This window comes from Zootoca vivipara, chromosome 6 (assembly GCF_963506605.1).
Source record: "Zootoca vivipara chromosome 6, rZooViv1.1, whole genome shotgun sequence".
In the NCBI taxonomy this organism is placed as follows: domain Eukaryota; kingdom Metazoa; phylum Chordata; class Lepidosauria; order Squamata; family Lacertidae; genus Zootoca; species Zootoca vivipara.
Window position 1 is genome coordinate 34,654 of NC_083281.1, and position 17,967 is coordinate 52,620.

Consider the following 17,967-nt stretch of genomic DNA (forward strand, 5'->3'; position numbering starts at 1 on the left):
AAGTTGACCTGTAAGGGGAAGTTCCTTCATAAAAGCAAATGGTGGCCAGGTCAAGATCTGAGAAGCTCCATGGCTGTTTTATCAGGAGCAGGCAAAGTTCAGGTGACAAGCGCAAAGCAGGAAGGGGCAGAAGGGGTGCCCCCGAAAGCCGCGAGGCCAGCAGACGAGTCCCCCCTCAGCAGCTCCGGAGACGGTCTGAGGGATCTGCTGGACGTACAGCCTGTGGGTCACGATTATGTCGAAGAGGTAAAGCAATGGGCAAGGGAGGATGTGACTCCCTCACTGAAATATTTACCTGCCATCTGTCAGGGATATTAATTGACTAGAAAGTTGAACTCGATTGCTTCAAAGATCTTTTCCACCAAGGCAGTGTGAATGGTGCAGGCGAGCTCTTTTGGAGCCAGGCTTCCAAGGTTGCTCTCCTGGCTCAATCCTGCTTTCCCCCTCTGCCTCTCCCTGCATCTGGAGGTTGAGAGCCACTCTCCCTATGGAAGATCTGGCAAAGGGCCTGGTTTCTGTCACCCAGGGGGGAGATCTTAGCTTTCCTGCCTCTCGAGACTAGCCTGGCTGAGACGATGCATCTTGCACCCCTCCAGGTCCACAACGACAAAGGCAAGATGGTCCGCTTCCACTGCAAACTTTGTGAGTGCAGCTTCAATGACCCCAACTCTAAAGACATGCACTTGAAGGGTCGCCGGCACAGGCTGCAGTACAAGGTACGAGGGCTGGGAGGACCTGGCGTGGGTTGGGCCTCCAAGGCTGGCAGGCCAGTGGGGGAGCCCCTGTCTGGCAAGACCCACCTGCTGTGAAAGGGGTGCAGGGAGCCCGTTTGCTTCTGTGGGGCCAAAGACAACAATGGGTGAAGCAGTCTTTGGCCCCTGGGCCTGAGGGGTTCCCCTCCTCTGTTCTACGCATCCTCTGCAGCCCCTTTTGTTCCCCCTCATCCCACATTGGTGAGTCTTGAAGCTTCCATTTTGATTTCCAACAATATCCTTGATGTAATCTTGCTCTGGAATGCAGGAATTAAAAGAAATGGTGGCTTCCCTGCCCAGCTGATGGGAGTGCTGGGGAGGCCTTGGGCCAAGCCCCTGTTTCTGGAAATCAGTTCTGCCAGTTGTAAATTGGCCATAATTGTAGCCTCCACAGCATCCGGTGGCTGTGAGGGTGGAAGTCAGGACTGCAAGATAGGAAGGGACCTCTGTTAATGTCCACCCTTTTGAAATACAGTGGTACCTCTACTTATGAATTTAATGCGTTCCGAACGCACATTTGTAAGTCGAAAAAATTTGTAAGTCGAAGCAACCCTATCTAAAATTTCGTAAGTAGAAAAAATCCTATCTAAACCGCATCCAAGATGGCGGATGGAGCTCCATTCGTAAGTAGAAACATTTGTAAGTAGAGTTATTCGTAAGTAGAGGTACCACTGTACAGAGTTAGCTGTTCTGGATTCCCACACTAGAGAATCCTGGAAAGTGTGCTTCGTATGGGTGGGCAGCCAGCATCTGGAGAACCAGGATTGGGAAAGCGGGTGGGAAATGATTTGGGACCCAGGTCCCTCTGGACCTTTACCGCTTGACACAGCTTGTAGCAATAACTGAACAGGATGAGGCCCTCTGCTCTATTCTTGCAGAAGAAAGTCAATCCTGACTTGCCAGTCGAGATCAAGCCCAGCAACCGAGCTCAGAAGTTGCACGAGGAGAAGCTGAAGAAGCAGCAGCTGCGGTCTCTGGGGAAGAGGCGTCGAGAGGAAGAGCAGCGCTGGCACCTAGAGATGAGGCGAGTCCTGGGGAAGCGTCTGGGGGGCGGAGCATCCCCTTTGCAGCACATCCCAGGTTCTGTCCCTGCCTGAAACCTTGGAGAACTGCTCTCAGTCAGTGTAGACATTGCTCAGCTGAATCGGCTGACTCAGGAGACCGGGAAAGCTGCCTTGTACTGCTGGATTCATAGAATCATAGAGTTGGAAGAGACCCCAAGGGCCATCCAGTCCAACCCCCTGCCAAGCAGGAAACACCATCAAAGCATTCTTGACATATGGCTGTCAAGCCTCTGCTTAAAGACCTCCAAAGAAGGAGACTCCACCACACGCCTTGGTAGCAAATTCCACTGCCGAACAGCTCTTACTGTCAGGAAGTTCCTAATGTTTAGGAACTTCCTAATGTTTCAGGAACTTCCTAATGTTGAGGTGGAATCTTCTTTCTTGTAGTTTGAATCCATTGCTCCGTGTCTGCTTCTCTGGAGCAGCAGAAAACAACCTTTCTCCCTCCTCTATATGACATCCTTTTATATATTTGAACATGGCTATCATATCACCCCTTAACCTTCTCTTCTCCAGGCTAAACATGCCCAGCTCCCTAAGCCGTTCCTCATAAGGCATTGTTTCCAGGCCTTTGACCATTTTGGTTGCCCTCTTCTGGACACGTTCCAGCTTGTCAGTATCCTTCTTGAACTGTGGTGCCCAGAACTGGACACAGTTCTCCAGGTGAGGTCTGACCAGAGCAGAATACAGTGGTACTATTACTTCCCTTGATCTAGACGCTATACTCCTCTTGATGCAGCCCATGTTTGCTTTCTCTCTTAAATGTCAGGTTCCAACTCTGGCTGGCCTTTTGCAGGTTGATGGCTATACTCTTATCCGTGGAAGAAGAGGGAGGGAGGGCAAGAAGCCTTCTTGTGACTGTTCTTCTTGTTGTTATATTATCAATATTATCCAGCACCATCAGAAACTCAGAGGAAATATAGACAGTCTCTTCTCCTAAGCAGCTTACAGTCTAAACTAGGCAGTGTAGGATTAACAACAGGAAGCCAGGAGAGGCAGAGGCCAGTTTAGGCATAATCCTGCGCCATAGTTTAGCTTTGCTCACATGAGTTCTGGTCTCACATGTTTCCCCGCTTTTCCTGTCAGAGGAGGAGGAGACTGGAAATTTGCTTTTTGAACTAATCACAGTTCCTTCCTGCATCCAGACACGTAGGAAGAGAAGCGGTGTGTGTGCGTGTGTGTGGCAGATGTCTGGTTAAACTGCCATTTGTTTAAACAAGCCAGCTACATGAAGCACAATTTTGATCCTGATTACTCTGAGCAAGCCATTGTTCTATCTGAGTTTGGTACAATGGAGAACTTGGTTGAGTTGTCCTCGGAGGCAGGGAGGCAGGACGAAATTTGTGAGCTTGAGACGTGCTCATAATGCAATATCACAGTTTAGTGTAGCATCTGAAAAGGCAGGGCAGGAAGAATGTGAACGAAGAGTGTCACAAGAGGAAGGGGGATGGAGGGGAAGAAGCCTTGGAGACAGACCAGGGTGGATGGAGTGAACAAAAAGATACAGTCCACAGCTCCACGTCCATAATCCTGGCTGGTCAGTTGCTGGCTCTGCTTGCTGCTGTCCTTCCTGGGAGAGAGCCAGGCTGTTCTAATGCCGCATTTCTCCCGCCTTTCCCCTCCAGGCGCTATGAAGAAGAAATGTACTGGCGTCGAGTGGAGGAGGAGCAGCTGTATTGGGAGGAGCAGCAGCGGCGGCACCTGGCGGCAGACTGGCCCCCGCCCCCCCTTATGGGCAGGCCTGGAATGCCAGTCCCCCCTCTCTTGGTGGGTATCCGGATTTGGGTGATTTGGATTTCCTTCAATCCCCAGGCTCCCTGCAAAGCCAGCCTGCAAAGCCAGCCAGATTCACACCGTGAAACTATTCCAGTGTAACGCTAGACCTGCCATTTCCTGTTTTGAACTGACCAGTTTCTTGTTGCTCATGAACTGTGGTTAGTCTAAACTGGGAGTTTGGCACCCTGACATTGGCAAAGGTGAGGCTCACATTCAGCACCAGCCAGGTGGTTATTGGCACAGACAGTGGACTGAACTATGACATCAGGGGTGGGGCAGGGGATTGTCGTGTGGGGACAACTGACTTGTGGGTAGTTAGGGGTGCAGGCAGGAGGTTCCATGTTCTTAGCTCAAACTCTTAATTTATTGAAAGAAGCCAGAATCAAAAATGATATCTGCTCCTGGCTTGCTTCAAAGAAAAATAGTTTAACAGATTGAGGTTGAATCCTGACAAGACAGAAGTACTGTTTGTGGGGGACAGGAGGCGGGCAGGTGTGGAGGATTCCCTGGTCCTGAATGGGGCAACTGTGCCCCTGAAGGACCAGGTGCGCAGCCTGGGAGTCATTTTGGACTCACAGCTGTCCATGGAGGCGCAGGTTAATTCTGTATCCAGGGCAGCTGTTTATCAGCTCCATCTGGTACGCAGCCTGAGACCCTACCTGCCCGCGGACTGTCTCGCCAGAGTGGTGTATGCTCTAGTTATCTCTCGCTTGGACTACTGCAATGCGGGGGCTACCTTTGAAGGTAAACCAGAAACTACAATTAATCCAGAATGTGGCAGCTAGACTGGTGACTGGGAGCAGCCGCCGAGACCACATAACACCGGTCTTGAAAGACCTGCATTGGCTCCCAGTACGTTTCCGAGCACAATTCAGAGTGTTGGTGCTGACCTTTAAAGCCCTAAACGGCCTCGATCCAGTGTACCTGAAGGAGCGTCTCCACCTCCATCGTCCATCCCGGACACTGAGGTCCAGTGCCGAGGGCCTTCTGGCGGTTCCCTCATTGCGAGAAGCAAAGCTACAGGGAACCAGGCAGAGGGCCTTCTCGGTGGTGGCACCCGCCCTGTGGAACGCCCTCCCACCAGATGTCAAAAAGAAAAACAACTACCAGACTTTTAGAGGACCTCTGAAGGCAGCCCTGTTTAGGGAAGCTTTTAATCTTTAAGAAATTAGTGTATTTTAATATTTCTGTTGGAAGCCGCCCAGAGTAGCTGAGGAAACCCAGCCAGATGGGCGGGGTATAAATAATAAATTATTATTATTATTACTAGTGTATTTCAGCCCGTTCAATAACGGGCGCTAGAAGATATGTGAGAGGAGCAGCGGGGCTGCGGCTTTCCCTCTCTCTCTAGAAAGAAAGAAATGCTTTTAATGATAAGACATAATTTTTAACTTGTGTACTAAGGGCAGCGGAGGTGCAGCCTTAGAACAGTTTAGACAGGAGGGTTCAGTGACCGCAGTTAGACGATTACATTAGCAATGCCTGATCACTTAATTCAGAATACATGGATAGAATCATAGAGCTGGGAGGGACTCCCAGGGTCATCTAGTCCAACCCCCTGCAATGCAGGATTATTTTTGGCCAACGTGGGGCTCAAATCCTTGACTCCCTGAGATTAATGAGTCTCATGCTTTAGTGAACTGATGGTGCACAGGGGAAGAATAAGAATACTTCAGATGGCACTGCCTAGAAAACACCAATTCTCACGTTCTAGGAGAAGAGAGTCGGCGCCCTGCCCTCGCCCGGGAGTGCTGCTATCACCGATGCACCTGTGACTAAGCCCAAAAGCGCAGATATCTCGTGTGGGACCCTCCCCCGGAAGACACAATATGAAATATTGGCCGGGGGGGGGATGAGTGTCTTTTTTATTATTATTACCTTAAGTACCACATGGTTCAGGGCGCCTGCCTCCTCCTGCTGTACAGACGGCAGCAGAAGAAAGAAAGAAAAAGTTTCAGGAAGATCCAGCCTTTTCCTGTCTTTATAAAGTTGTCTCATCATCTGCCCAATAAAAGACCTAAGTGCTATAACAGGATCAGGGGCCAACCTGGCAGGACACTGGGGGAAGAAGGCGAAAGGCTGGTGTAGTAAACAGGGCTGGTGAAGAAATCTCAGCCTTTTACCAGGGGACGCTGTGGCTTTAAACCACTCCAAGAAGTGATCGGGTGGGTTTCCTCAAACGTCCCCTCCCTTGCCTCGCTCACCCGTGCTCCGGTGTCTGATTAAATGAGAAGGAAGTGTGGGAGAGAAGCTCTCCCTTTAAGAGGCAGCCTGCAATGGCAATTTCAACAATTCGTGGTTGCAGGCTGCCTCTTAAAGGGAGAGCTTCGCAGCCTCCACTCTCAAACTTCCTTCTCGTTTAATCAGACACCGGAGTGCAGGGGGGCGGGGCAGAGAGGAAAAGAGGATCGCTGAAAAGGGGAGGAAGAAAGAAGGACGGGGCGGGGGAGGTTCGCGTAGGTTAGAAAAAAAGCGAGCGAGGCAACGTTCCTTTGGTAGCCCAAGCAGGGTAGCCCACAGACTCACGGCCCCCCTCTAGACAAAAGCAGCAGAGCCCAAGATATGCCAGAGGGCTGTGGGTCACATCCTCTTGCACCAGAGCTGTGCTGAGCGCCTCACCCCCACCCCCCACCCCGGAGAAGGACTTTGTGCCTCCGCAGGGGAGATTTAGTATCAGAGGCTCTGACGGCAGAAAAACAGCTGCTGAGCCGGGAGGGGGTGACTCTCGAGTCCCCAGCAGGAGCGGCTTTTGTGCTGTCAGCAGCACGCCAACCGCTCAAGACCTGAGCCGGGTGGCAATGCGAGAGGGGAGGGCGAGCGGCGGTTGGCAGAGGGGGGGGGAGAGCGTGCGTGCGCGCGCGCGCAGTCTCTGCTGTCCAATCCCTGTGTGCCTGGGGGACATGCGCAGTGACCCAGGGACACACGGGACAACTGGACGCAGGGACAACATGGACATTATTATATAGGATTTAAACATATCTCTGTTCCTAGTTTGGATATAATGAGAACCTGTGTTAGTGTGAACCAGGAAGCGAGTGCTTCTGGTTCCTCTTCCTGGCTGTGTTGGAAGAAAAATGGGGCATGTAAAAGTGCAAGGCTCAGTAATGTCGCACTGAACTATGATTCACCATGAAGTCTGATCTGTGCCTTTTCCTCAGCTTGTTTGCCCACTTTAGTTGACAGCGTGGAGCCCCTACCCCCTGGCCCACACCAGCAGAAAACTGACAAACTTTACTGTGGATCTTTAACAGAGATGAGTTTTGCTATTGGATGAATTACGGTACTGTGTCAGCACCAGCTCCCAAACAGATGCAGTTTTAATAAACATAATAATAGTTTTATTATTTATATGCTGCCCATGGTGCTGGAGGAGACTCTTGAGAGTCCCATGGACTGCAAGAAGATCAAACCTATCCATTCTGAAGGAAATCAGCCCTGAGTGCTCCCTGGAAGGACAGATCCTGAAGCTGAGGCTCCAATATTTTGGCCACCTCATGAGAAGAGAAGAATCCTTGGAAAAGACCCTGATGTTGGGAAAGATTGAGGGCACTAGGAGAAGGGGACGACAGAGGACGAGGTGGTTGGACAGTGTTCTCGAAGCTACGAACATGAGTCTGACCAAACTGCAGGAGGCAGTGGAAGAGAGGAGTGCCTGGCGTGCTATGGTCCATGGGGTCACGAAGAGTCGGACACGACTAAACAACAACATGCTGCCCATCTCCCTAGGTTGCCGAGTTAATCTGTTAATGTTTTTACAGACAACAACCTCTCTCCTGTCCTGGGTTCTGTCTTAGCCTTTCATAAAAATATTTAGATTTTAACATTGCTGTAGAACAGCAACATTAAAAAGGGCAAGTTTGCAGTTCTCAAGTTTTCTGCCAAAGGCTTTCAGGAATGGCAAGATGGATGGGACTTTCCATGAAAGCAGAGTGCCAGCTTCAGCCTCCATCACTTCCCAGGGTCTGCCCCAGCACATATTATTAAGATGTTCCCTTTCCAGGCTTGAAATACTTGGAGGCTTTGTATGGCTGGGAGTGTTGAATTCTCAAGATCCAATGGAAATAATGTTTCTCTTATGTTTTCTTTTTTTCCTCCTTCCAGATTGATAGTTAAAGTCTGTCCATTTTATCTCCCTCAGCCCACCCGGCGACCGGACTCTTCTGACGACCGCCACATCATGACAAAGCACTCCAGCATCTACCCAACAGAAGACGAGCTGCAGGCCATTCAGAAAGTTGTCTCTCACTCTGAGCGTGCCCTTAGGCTCGTCTCCGATTGGCTGACGGAGCAAGAAACAGAAAAAGAGGAAGGCAGTAAAGAGAAAGGGTAATGCTTTCAGGCCGCCTCTGTTCTTGACCTGCACTTGAATTATGCTCACAAAACCCTGTGGGGTAGAATAGGCTGAAAGAGGGTGACTGGCTCAAAGTCACCAAGTCTTCCTAGTCACTCCTAACTACGAGGCCAGGCTGCCTTTCCTTCAGTCTACTCTTGTAAAAAAAATCTAAATGCAATTGCAACATTCTAGCTGAAAAGCGTTTTCTCTTGACTGTGGAAGCCTTTCCCCGATACCCGTGATGGTGGCTGATGCTTTGAGATGCCAAACATAGCTGGCGACCTCAAGCAACTGGGGAATAACCTGCTCCCCTTACTTGGGGGGGGGGGAGGAGAGGGGCACATAAGTGCCTTGGACATCCCTGCTGGAACCCTTCCTGATGCATTTAATCGCCCGTGCTAGGTAGCTAGTCCTCATGAGCACAATTCCTTTCCTGCCCCTCTCCTTTCAACAGAAAGGCGGATGACCCTCCCCGAATTCTGAAAGGGGTAATGAGAGTTGGTGTCTTGGCAAAAGGGCTGCTTCTCCGTGGAGACAGGAATGTTCGTCTGATCCTGCTGTCGGCCCAGAAACCTACGCTGGCTCTTCTCCAGAGCATCACAGAGCAGCTGCCCCAGCAGCTGGAGGTAAGGAACGCCTCTCCGGACTCTGCAATCAGGGTGTTGGTTTGGCAACCTTTGTAGAGTAGGGTGTGTGTATTTTTATATATTTTAGCTGCTGTTTGTTTGTTTGTTTGTTTGTTAAATTTCTATTCCAGGTGTACTCAAATCCTGTGTTTGTATGGGCCTGCTGAAACAGAAAAGGTTCCCAGCAGGGATCTAAAAAGAAAACAGTGGTGGGGCCCACCTGACATCAATAAGCAGGGAGTTCCAAAGAACAGCTGCTACTACACTAAAGGAATGACTCCTTACAGATGCCAAGTGGACCTTAATGATCACATTGGCATCTTACATTGAGCTGGAATTGTCTCACTCCGCTCTTCAGTTGCTGTTTTTTAATTGCCTATTATTTGGGTTTTGTATTGTGGCACCTTGTACACCACCCTGGAATCATTTGCGGAAGGGCGTTTAAGAAAAATACCTAAGTATAACAAATGACAAGAAGCATGGCACAGTTTCCACAGTAAAAGCAGGTCCCTGCTCCCAGTGAGCTTACACCCTAGAATCTAAGATATGGCTTCTCGGGCCTCACTACCTGGCTTTGGGACTCTCCCCAGCCTGCTCTGCACCCTCCTTGAGTGTCTTTGCCTGGCTGGAATGTGTCCTTGGAGCTCTTGCCACAGTTGTGTGTAGAAACTTCTGGCTCTTGCACACCTGTGTGACAGTCATGTCTGTTGCTCTAGCATCAACCACCATGGGCATGCAGCTCCTGGCAGATGGTCCTCAGGGTCAGAGAAGTTTTGCCATCTCTGTCCTAATCTGTTTTGGGAAGGGAGGCGTACCTCTAAGGCTGATAGAATTCTCTTTTTCTCCTCATCTGTCCCAGAAGGTGACGAGCGACAGTTATGAAGTGCTGTCCAACTCTGAGGAAGCCAATATTGTAATTGCGTCATGCAGAGAACCCCAAATGCAGGTCACAGTTTCGTTGACGTCTCCCTTGATGAGAGAAGAGGCCGCTGCAGATGCAGGTGAGTCTTCAGAATTTCTATATATATAAAAATGTAGGCATTGCGCGCGCAGATGTAACAGCCTTTCACCGTAACCGCTGAACCGAATTGCATCAAATTAGGGCAAAGCGTACCTTGCCCACCAGGGAGGGATCGGGCGTAAAAAGCACACCTTTCATACCTAAAATAATGATTAAACACAAAAAAGTGGCACACAAATTATACATCACTAGCAGAAGCTCTGAAGTCTCCAGCAGCATCCAATAGAAAGGCGGATCGCACGCTGCTGCCTCCAAAGCCGTGCCACCAGATGACATCACAAAATTCCACAGCAACCAACTGAAAACAGGCCTTTTGCAGCAACAAGGCCAACATTGCCCAGCAGACTGAATAGGCCTCAGCAGACCAGGCCGCTTTCCAGACTAGGCCAGGTGGAGGTAGGGGCCTGCCTGGAGGGGATGGGGGGGCGAATAGGGGGCAGGGATAGGTAATGGGTCAGAACAGGGTGGGGGGAGACACAGGGATGAAACCTGCCCTCTCCACAGTATCTTGCCTCGGCTTTGCAGACTAGGCCACTTTCCAGACTAGACCAAGTGGAGGTAGGGGTCTACCTGGGTAGGGGAAATTAACCTCTAAAAAATTAACCTCTAAAGAAAACCACATAATAAAAATCCATTAATCCCCATCTTTATACAGTATATATAAATGTAAAAAGGGCATGTGGGAGAGAGGGGATCATAGGGATAAGCCGAGGGTGGGGAGCCACAAACACCGTCAAACCAACCCAAACCCCAAAACAAAAAACCCAAACAAATCCTCAACAATAAACACCCCCCAAACCCACCAAAAGGGCATGTGGGAGAGGGGGAATCACAGGGATAAGCCGAGGGTGGGGCGGTGGTGGTGGGAGAAAGGGACGGGAAACGTCATGGATCAGAACAGGGTGGAGGAAAGCACACTTCAAAAAATTAAAAATACAAATAAAATTACCAAAACAAACAAACAAACCAAAATACACAATCATAAGAAGACAAACAAAAACAAAAACCATAAGTACAAGGACAAAGTTGAAACATCTGGACAAACAGAATACATCCTACAATTCAAAAAACAAAGGTATTAAACCATTAACTTTCAAAATAAAAATGATTTCAATACTCTTCATGGATCAATGCTTTGTCGTGGCGAAGGGGCTTGAATAACTCAGAGAAGCTATGAGCTATGCCATGCAGGGCCACCCAAGATGGACAGGTCATAGTGGAGAGTTTTGACTAAACGTGATCCACCTGGAGATGGAACTGGCAAGCCACTCCAGTATTTTGCCAAGAAAACTCCATGGACAAAGACAACAGGCATATAAAAGTTATGATGCTGGAAGATGAGCCCCTCAGGTCGGAAGGCGTCCAACATGCTACTGAGGAAGAGCGGAGGACAAGTACAAGTAGATTCAGAGCTGATGAAGCGGCTGTGCCAAAGCCGAAAGGTCACTCAGTTGCGGATATGCCTGGAAGCAAAAGGAAAGTCCAATGCTGTAAAGAAAAATATTGCACAGGAACCTGGAATGTAAGAACCATGAACTCTGGTAAGCTGGATGTGGTCAAAAAGGAGATGGCAAGAATAAATATTGACATCCTGGGCATCAGTGAACTAAAATGGAAGGGAATGGGCAAATTCAGTTTGGATGACTATCATATCTACTACTGTGGGCAAGAATCCCGTAGAAGAAATGGAGTGGCCCTCATAGTCAACAAAAGAGTGGCAAAAGCTGTAATGGGATGCAATCTCAAAAATGACAGAATGATCTCAATATGAATCCAAGGCAGACCTTTTAACATCACAGTAATCCAAGTTTATGCACCAACTACCGGTGCTGAAGAAAGTGAAATTGACCAGTTCTATGAAGACTTACAACACCTTCTAGAAATGACACCAAAGAAGGATGTTCTTCTCATTACAGGGGATTGGAATGCTAAAGTAGGGAATCAAGAGATAAAAGGAACAACTGGCAAGTTTGGCCTTGGAGTTCAAAATGAAGCAGGGCAAAGGCTAATAGAGTTCTGTCAAGAGAACAAGCTGGTCATCACAAACACTCTTTTCCAACAACACAAGAGACAACTCTACACATGGATATCACCAAATGGGCAGCATCGAAATCAGATTGATTATATTCTCTGCAGCCAAAGATGGAGAAGCTCTATACAGTCAGCAAAAACAAGACCTGGAGCTGACTGTGACTTACCGTGTTTCTCATATTATAAGACATGTCTTATATTTATTTTTTCCTCAAAAAAACACACTATGGCTTATTTTCAAGGGATGTCTTATTTTTTTCCTCCTCCTGCCGCGGCCGGCATTGCTGCTGCGCCTATCACTATGTCTTATTTTCGGGGTATGGCTTATATTCCTTGAATGCTTAAAATCCTGCTATGGCTTATTTTATGGGTATGTCTTAAAATATGAGAAACAGGGTAGATCATCAGCTTCTTATAGCAAAATTCCAGCTTAAACTGAAGAAAGTAGGATAAACCACTGGGCCAGTAAGATACAATCTGAATCAAATCCCTTATGAATACACAGTGGAAGTGAGGAACAGGTTTAAGGATTTAGATTTGGTGGACAGAGTGCCTGAAGAACTATGGATGGAGGCTCGTAACATTATACAGGAGGCAGCAACGAAAACCATCCCAAGGAAAAGGAAATGCAAGAAAGCAAAATGGCTGTCCAACGAGGCCTTACAAATAGCGGAGGAGAGGAGGCAAGCAAAATGCAAGGGAGATAGGGAAAGATACAGGAAACTGAATGCAGATTTCCAAAAAACAGCAAGGAGAGACAAGAGGGTCTTCTTAAATGAGCAATGCAAAGAAATAGAGGAAAACAATAGAATGGGGAAAACCAGAGATCTGTTCAAGAAAATTGGAGATATGAGAGGAACATTTCGTACAAAGATTACCATAATAAAGGACAAAAGTGGTAAGGACCTAACAGAAGCAGATGACATCAAGAAGAGGTGGCAAGAATACACAGAGGAATTATACCAGAAAGATATGGAGGTCTCGTACACCCCAGGTAGTGTGGTTGCTGACCTTGAGCCAGACATCTTGGAGAGTGAAGTCAAATGGGCCTTAGAAAGCACTACTAATAACAAGGCCAGTGGAAGTGATGATATTCCAGCTGAACTATTTAAAATTTTAAAAGATGATGCTGTTAAGGTGCTACACCCAATATGCCAGCAAGTTTGGAAAACTCAGCAATGGCCAGAGGATGGGAGAAGATCACTCTACATCCCAATCCCAAAGAAGGGCAGTGCCAAAGAATGCTCCAACTACCGCACAATTGCGCTCATTTCACACGCTAAGGCAAAGAGAATTGCTATTGCAGCCTTACTGTAGTAGCAGATCCCACAAGAAAACTCCCCCCCCCAGCTGTGGTTGCCCATTGAAGCAGGAAGAAAAAGGGAATGCAGTTTGAATGCAAATGGCAAGGAAACCCCTCCTTTGCCAGAGCCGTTTCACGCAACATCTTGGGTGCACCCATGTCTAGCCAATGTTCCCTGTAGGAAACTCACAGGCTTGTGAATGAGAGGTGTGCCCCCCCCCCGCCAATGCAGTGGGTGCATCTCTGCTGTGTGGAGGGGCCTCTGCCTTTCGCTTGCTGCCATGTGCACCCATGTGTTGTGGGTTGAGGAGGGGGTGCTGTCCTGCTCCATCTGCCCCTTGTGGAACATGGGGAAACAAGAAAAGCCTGGCTGGATCAGGCCAAAGGCCTCTCTAGGGCATCATCCTGCTCTCACGGTAGCCAAGCAGATGCCCCAATGGGACCTTCACAGGTAGACCTTGAGCACAAGAGCAGCTCTTCCCCACTTGTGATTCCAGCAACCTGGTATTCAGAGTCCAACATGCTGATTGTTGCACCACATTTTGCAATTGAAAGTGGTACATGGTTTGCCTTCTCTTCTGCCTGCCTGGGTTGCAGCCTGCCTCTTCCACCTCCTCCCTCCCTTTCTGCTTCCTTCTTAGAAACATCACCAGAACCTCAGCTTGACTCCTCAGAGACCTTGAGCAAGGATAAGTGCCTGGAGTCCCTGGCTGCTCTTCGCCATGCAAAATGGTTCCAGGTAAGAGAAGCCAGTTTGGCCAAGGACTGTGGCCAAGGGCTGTTTTCGCCCCCCTGACCCCCAACAAGGAGGATCCAGTTAAGCCACCAAGTCTTAACATGTTGTTCTTTAAATCTTATGATTTCAAATCCACAGTGACCCATTTCAGAGCCAACCCTCAGCTTTGTTAGAGCATCACCAGTTTCCCTTTTTCTTAATTTCTTGTGCCCTGACATTTTGGAACAATCAACCCAGGTTCTTTGCTTGTTGTGAAGGGGGGCAGTTCATGGTCATTTTCTTTCAAGACATGGATCCGAGATGGAGGTAACTGGGTTTTTTTTCTCTCCACAAAGGCCCGAGCAAACGGCCTGCAGTCGTGTGTGATCATCATCAGGGTTTTGCGGGACCTCTGCCAGCGTGTGCCAACATGGGGCTCTCTTCCAGATTGGGTAAGGAGGTGGGGGGGGGAGGCAGCACTTTTGGGGAATTCACACACACACATTTGAACCAACAATACGAAGCACATCACAAGATTAGGCCATTCCCAGAGTCTCGTTTTTAGCAGGTGAAGTAGACTGTATATGTTGGGCTGGCTTCAGTTCACTCAGGTCATCATAGAAGCCCCTTCTGCATGGGTATAAGTGGGGGGGAGCGGTATTCAGAAAGGAGGCCTCTTCAGTGATGGCCCCCAATAGTGGAGTTCCTCCCTGCTTGGTGCCACAGGTGCCTTCCACAATCCAGTGCCCTCTTGACCTTGTTGGACTCCCAATCCCATAATCTCTGAACCACTAGCTGTGTTCAGGGATGGTGGGAGGAGCTTGCCTAAAGTTCAGGGACATTGAGAGTTGAAGTCCAAGAGCAAATGGAAAGGAGAACATGGGGGAAGGTTGCTTTGCATCCTCATCGGTGACTTGTTGCTGCTTTGCAATTGGATTCCTCTCACAGAGCTACAATTTCCAGAGTGATTTAGCCCCTCTTCCCATGGATCTCTGGGGACTGTAGTTCTTTGGGTTGAAGAGTGCCCTCCTCTCAGCACCCTTAACATACCACAGTTCCCAGGATGCTTTGGGGGAAGGTATGATACTGTTTTAAGTGGATAATGCAGACAGACCATGCTCTGAAGCCAATACCTAAAATCTGTGGGAAATGCTTAGTGGCATTAAGAAAGGCACACTTCATTCTCAACAAGATATTCACATGTTTATAAACTGCACTTTCCATATAAGAAGTTGTGTTGGTCTTCCCCTCCATCTCCCCCCCCGCCCCTTCCAGGCAATGGAGCTGCTGGTGGAAAGAGCTCTGAGCAGCGCCACAGGCCCTTTGGGACCTGGGGAGGCCATGCGGCGGGTCCTGGAGTGCCTTGCCACCGGGATGCTCCTGGCAGGTCAGCTCTGCATGCTGCGCCAACTGCAATCTTTCTACCAGTTTGGGGGCAGGACCACCGCTTCTGGGTCAGAGCACATGCTTCACGTGCTAAATAGCCCCCATCTCCAGCATCTCTCAAGTAGAGCCTGGTAGGAAGGGAAACCCTGTCAGAAAGCCTGGAGAACCAGCAGCCACCAGGGGGCAATGTGTTAGCTCTTCGGCGGCTCAAAGCTGCCATCCCCTCCCTAGACCAAACCATTTTCACTGCTCCCCTCCTTCTCCCACAAGATTCCTCTATATGCAGTCCTAAGAAGGTTCTGGAAAACCACTTCCACTGTGTTCTAGCTCCAACTTTCTGGATTTGTGCTAAAAATATTTGCTTTTTATTCTTATTACTATTTAAAAACAAGTATCTGGCCTTGACGGCTATGAGCAACACAGTGAAATCACAAAAGCGGGTGAGCAGACCTGCTTGAAATTGGCACTTTGGTGTCAGCACACAAACACCCACAATGCAGCTTAGCAGCAGAGGAAACCCTGGTTGGTAGCTTCTCATTCATTTTAGGTTCTTTCCTTGGTTTTCTAAAAGCTCTAAAGTAGATCTGCAATAGTTTCTGCCTCCAAATAGCTCCACAAGAATCTGCAACAAAAAGGGTTTTTTGGGTGGGGGGCACAGTTTTCCCCATCCCTGCTCTAAGGAGGATTTGATCCCCAGAAATGAACTGAAGAAACAAACCACTAGAAATACTCCTTGTCACCGGCACCAAGTATAGGGAACTCTAGGGGCTCCAGCCCCCTCAATATTTTGACTCTGGGTTGGGAATGGAATCAGGTTGCTAAAACTAAAAGGGGAAAAAGTTTCCTTCCTTCCTACGCATAACTGTGCCACCATGTTCTGCTTCCCTGCAGATGGCCCAGGGCTCCAAGACCCCTGTGAGAAAGAGCCAGTGGATGCCTTGCAGAGCATGGCCAGGCAGCAGCGAGAGGACGTCACGGCCAGCAGCCAGGTGGGTAGTGCCTTGGGCTCTTTGCATTGAGCCCTGCAGGGCAGGCAGAGAGAACGTGCAGCCCTCTGGGCATCTCCATGGGCAGTGCTGGCTGGGGCTGGTGGGAGTTAGGAGCCCCACCGCTCCTGGAGGACCAGAGATTCCCTATCTCTGCTGTGGGGCTTGTGAACTTAAAACGAAGCTTATAGGAATCACAAAAGCCTTCACCAGGACACCTGCTTCCCTGAGTGGCACCTGGCTCACTTGCACTTAAGTGTCATGAAAGAGAGACTTTGGTTTGCTACAGCTCTTGGTCTCTCTCTTCAGTGTGTCAGAGCCCATAGAGGGTTGAACTGAAGGAGCCTCCTGAGAGCCAGTGTGGTGTAAGCTTAAGAGCGGTAGACTCGTAAGACTTCTTCCTAGCAGTTGGCTGCTTGCCGTCTCTCTCTACCCAGAGAGGGCAGATCTGCAATTTGGCGCTCATTGCCTTCTCTTGATGTCAACCAGTGCCAGGATCCAGAAATGTGGCACTTGCTCTGTCAGCCAAGGGAGCCTTAATTATTAGCACTCACCTAGAAATTCCTCTTGAGTTAGGACAGTGTAGTTTAGTAGTAGCAGCAGCAGCAGGAGTCGCTTGTTACCTAAACAAAACATAAACACATTATACCATAGAAGGGAAACCACAGAAAACATTAACATTTTCATGTAGCACCAACAATTCATTCATGTCTGTCAATATACTTTTTGCTCTAAGCTAATTGGGGAATGTTTGCTCCACCCTCAAGAAGTCATTTATAGATATCCTTAAAATGTGGACGCTATTTACTTCTTTTGAAATAGCAATGAAGTGGGAACGCAGTGTGCTGGGAAAGCAGGAGTAGTTTAAAGCTAAAGGCCCGGTTAGAAAGGAAATGATTCTGCCTGGCACCTAAAGATATGTAGGGTTCAGAATCCTAACCCTGTGTGCATCTCTGCCTCTCTCCCTCCCCGCAGCATGCCTTGAGGATGTTGGTTTTCCGTCAGATCCACAAAGTCCTCGGTATGGAGCCCTTACCTCTGCTGAAAAACCGGCCCGGCACACACAACCGGAAGAGGCGACGAGACATCGAGGAGGAGACTGAGGGCGAGGGGGATGGGAAGAAGGACAAGAAAGAGGGGGACGAGGGCGGGGCCTAACCACTGTTTCACAGTTGCAAAATTGGCGCATATATGGTTTTTGTTTAGTCTAAAATTTTGGTAATTTTAGTGTGTCCCCCCCTCCCTTTAAAAAAGAAATTATACTGTAGATTGTTTTAATACCGTGCTTCAGTCATTAAAGAGATTCCATCATTCCACAAGAGTGGTCTTGTTTCTGCAACCTGGAGACATACTTTCCACCTTTCCAGTTGCTTATCTGAAAAAACCTCGCAGCAACATGTGTCATTTTTAAAACAGCCTGCAGCCTGGTCAGAGTTGGAGGGGATCCCTGGGCTGAACTGAACCAACTGGCATATCTGCCACTGGAAAACTTCAGTTACTCCATAACATGCGGTGCAACTTGCCCCATAATCCTGCCAACAGCCCTTTGCTGTGTGCTTTGGGCTGGCTCCAGGTTTGAGGGGAGTTGGGTTGCTGGGCAACAACTCTACTTCAGTGGGTCCCCTGCTGTGCCAGTGGATTTTCACTGATGAGCTTGGAAAGTGGGTTGCCATTTTAATTTCCCACAATGCTTCAGAGGGAGGCCTGGTTGCAGACATTGTAGGAATTAAAATGGCCCAGCCTCAGATGGGGTTGTCCATAGCATGGGGATAGGAAAAGGGGCCCACGGCAGGCAGCTGTTGGGGATGGGCCCTGAGGAGCAGGGCAGGAGCTCCTTGAGAATGACAAGGGTCTGTGCCAAACCTTCCCTTGCTCCACATGGTTGGTTGGTGGCTGGGAAGGACTGAAACCATCTCCACAGAGAGTTGCTGTTTCCTCAGTAGCTTGTTTCTCAACTGCAGCCGAGAATAAGGA

At 48.9% G+C, this 17,967-nt stretch overlaps 1 protein-coding gene across 3 annotated transcripts in view; it reads left to right on the plus strand.

The window, feature by feature from the left end:
- The window catches only part of LOC118087108 (zinc finger RNA-binding protein), a 31,525-nt gene extending 14,199 nt beyond the window's left edge, over positions 1–17,326 (plus strand). For 2 of the 3 annotated variants that reach the window (XM_035119441.2, XM_035119442.2), the window contains 12 exons: positions 86–246; positions 597–716; positions 1,631–1,776; positions 3,442–3,583; positions 7,731–7,918; positions 8,380–8,551; positions 9,411–9,552; positions 13,548–13,645; positions 13,978–14,073; positions 14,897–15,008; positions 15,899–15,996; positions 16,969–17,326. In XM_035119441.2, coding sequence (XP_034975332.2) covers positions 86–246; positions 597–716; positions 1,631–1,776; positions 3,442–3,583; positions 7,731–7,918; positions 8,380–8,551; positions 9,411–9,552; positions 13,548–13,645; positions 13,978–14,073; positions 14,897–15,008; positions 15,899–15,996; positions 16,969–17,151 — 1,658 coding nt within the window. In that variant the 3' untranslated portion in view covers positions 17,152–17,326. The remainder of the gene's footprint in view (positions 1–85; positions 247–596; positions 717–1,630; positions 1,777–3,441; positions 3,584–7,730; positions 7,919–8,379; positions 8,552–9,410; positions 9,553–13,547; positions 13,646–13,977; positions 14,074–14,896; positions 15,009–15,898; positions 15,997–16,968) is intronic. The other variant, XM_035119443.2, reaches the window with a different exon arrangement.
- The last annotated feature ends 641 nt before the right edge of the window (positions 17,327–17,967 follow it).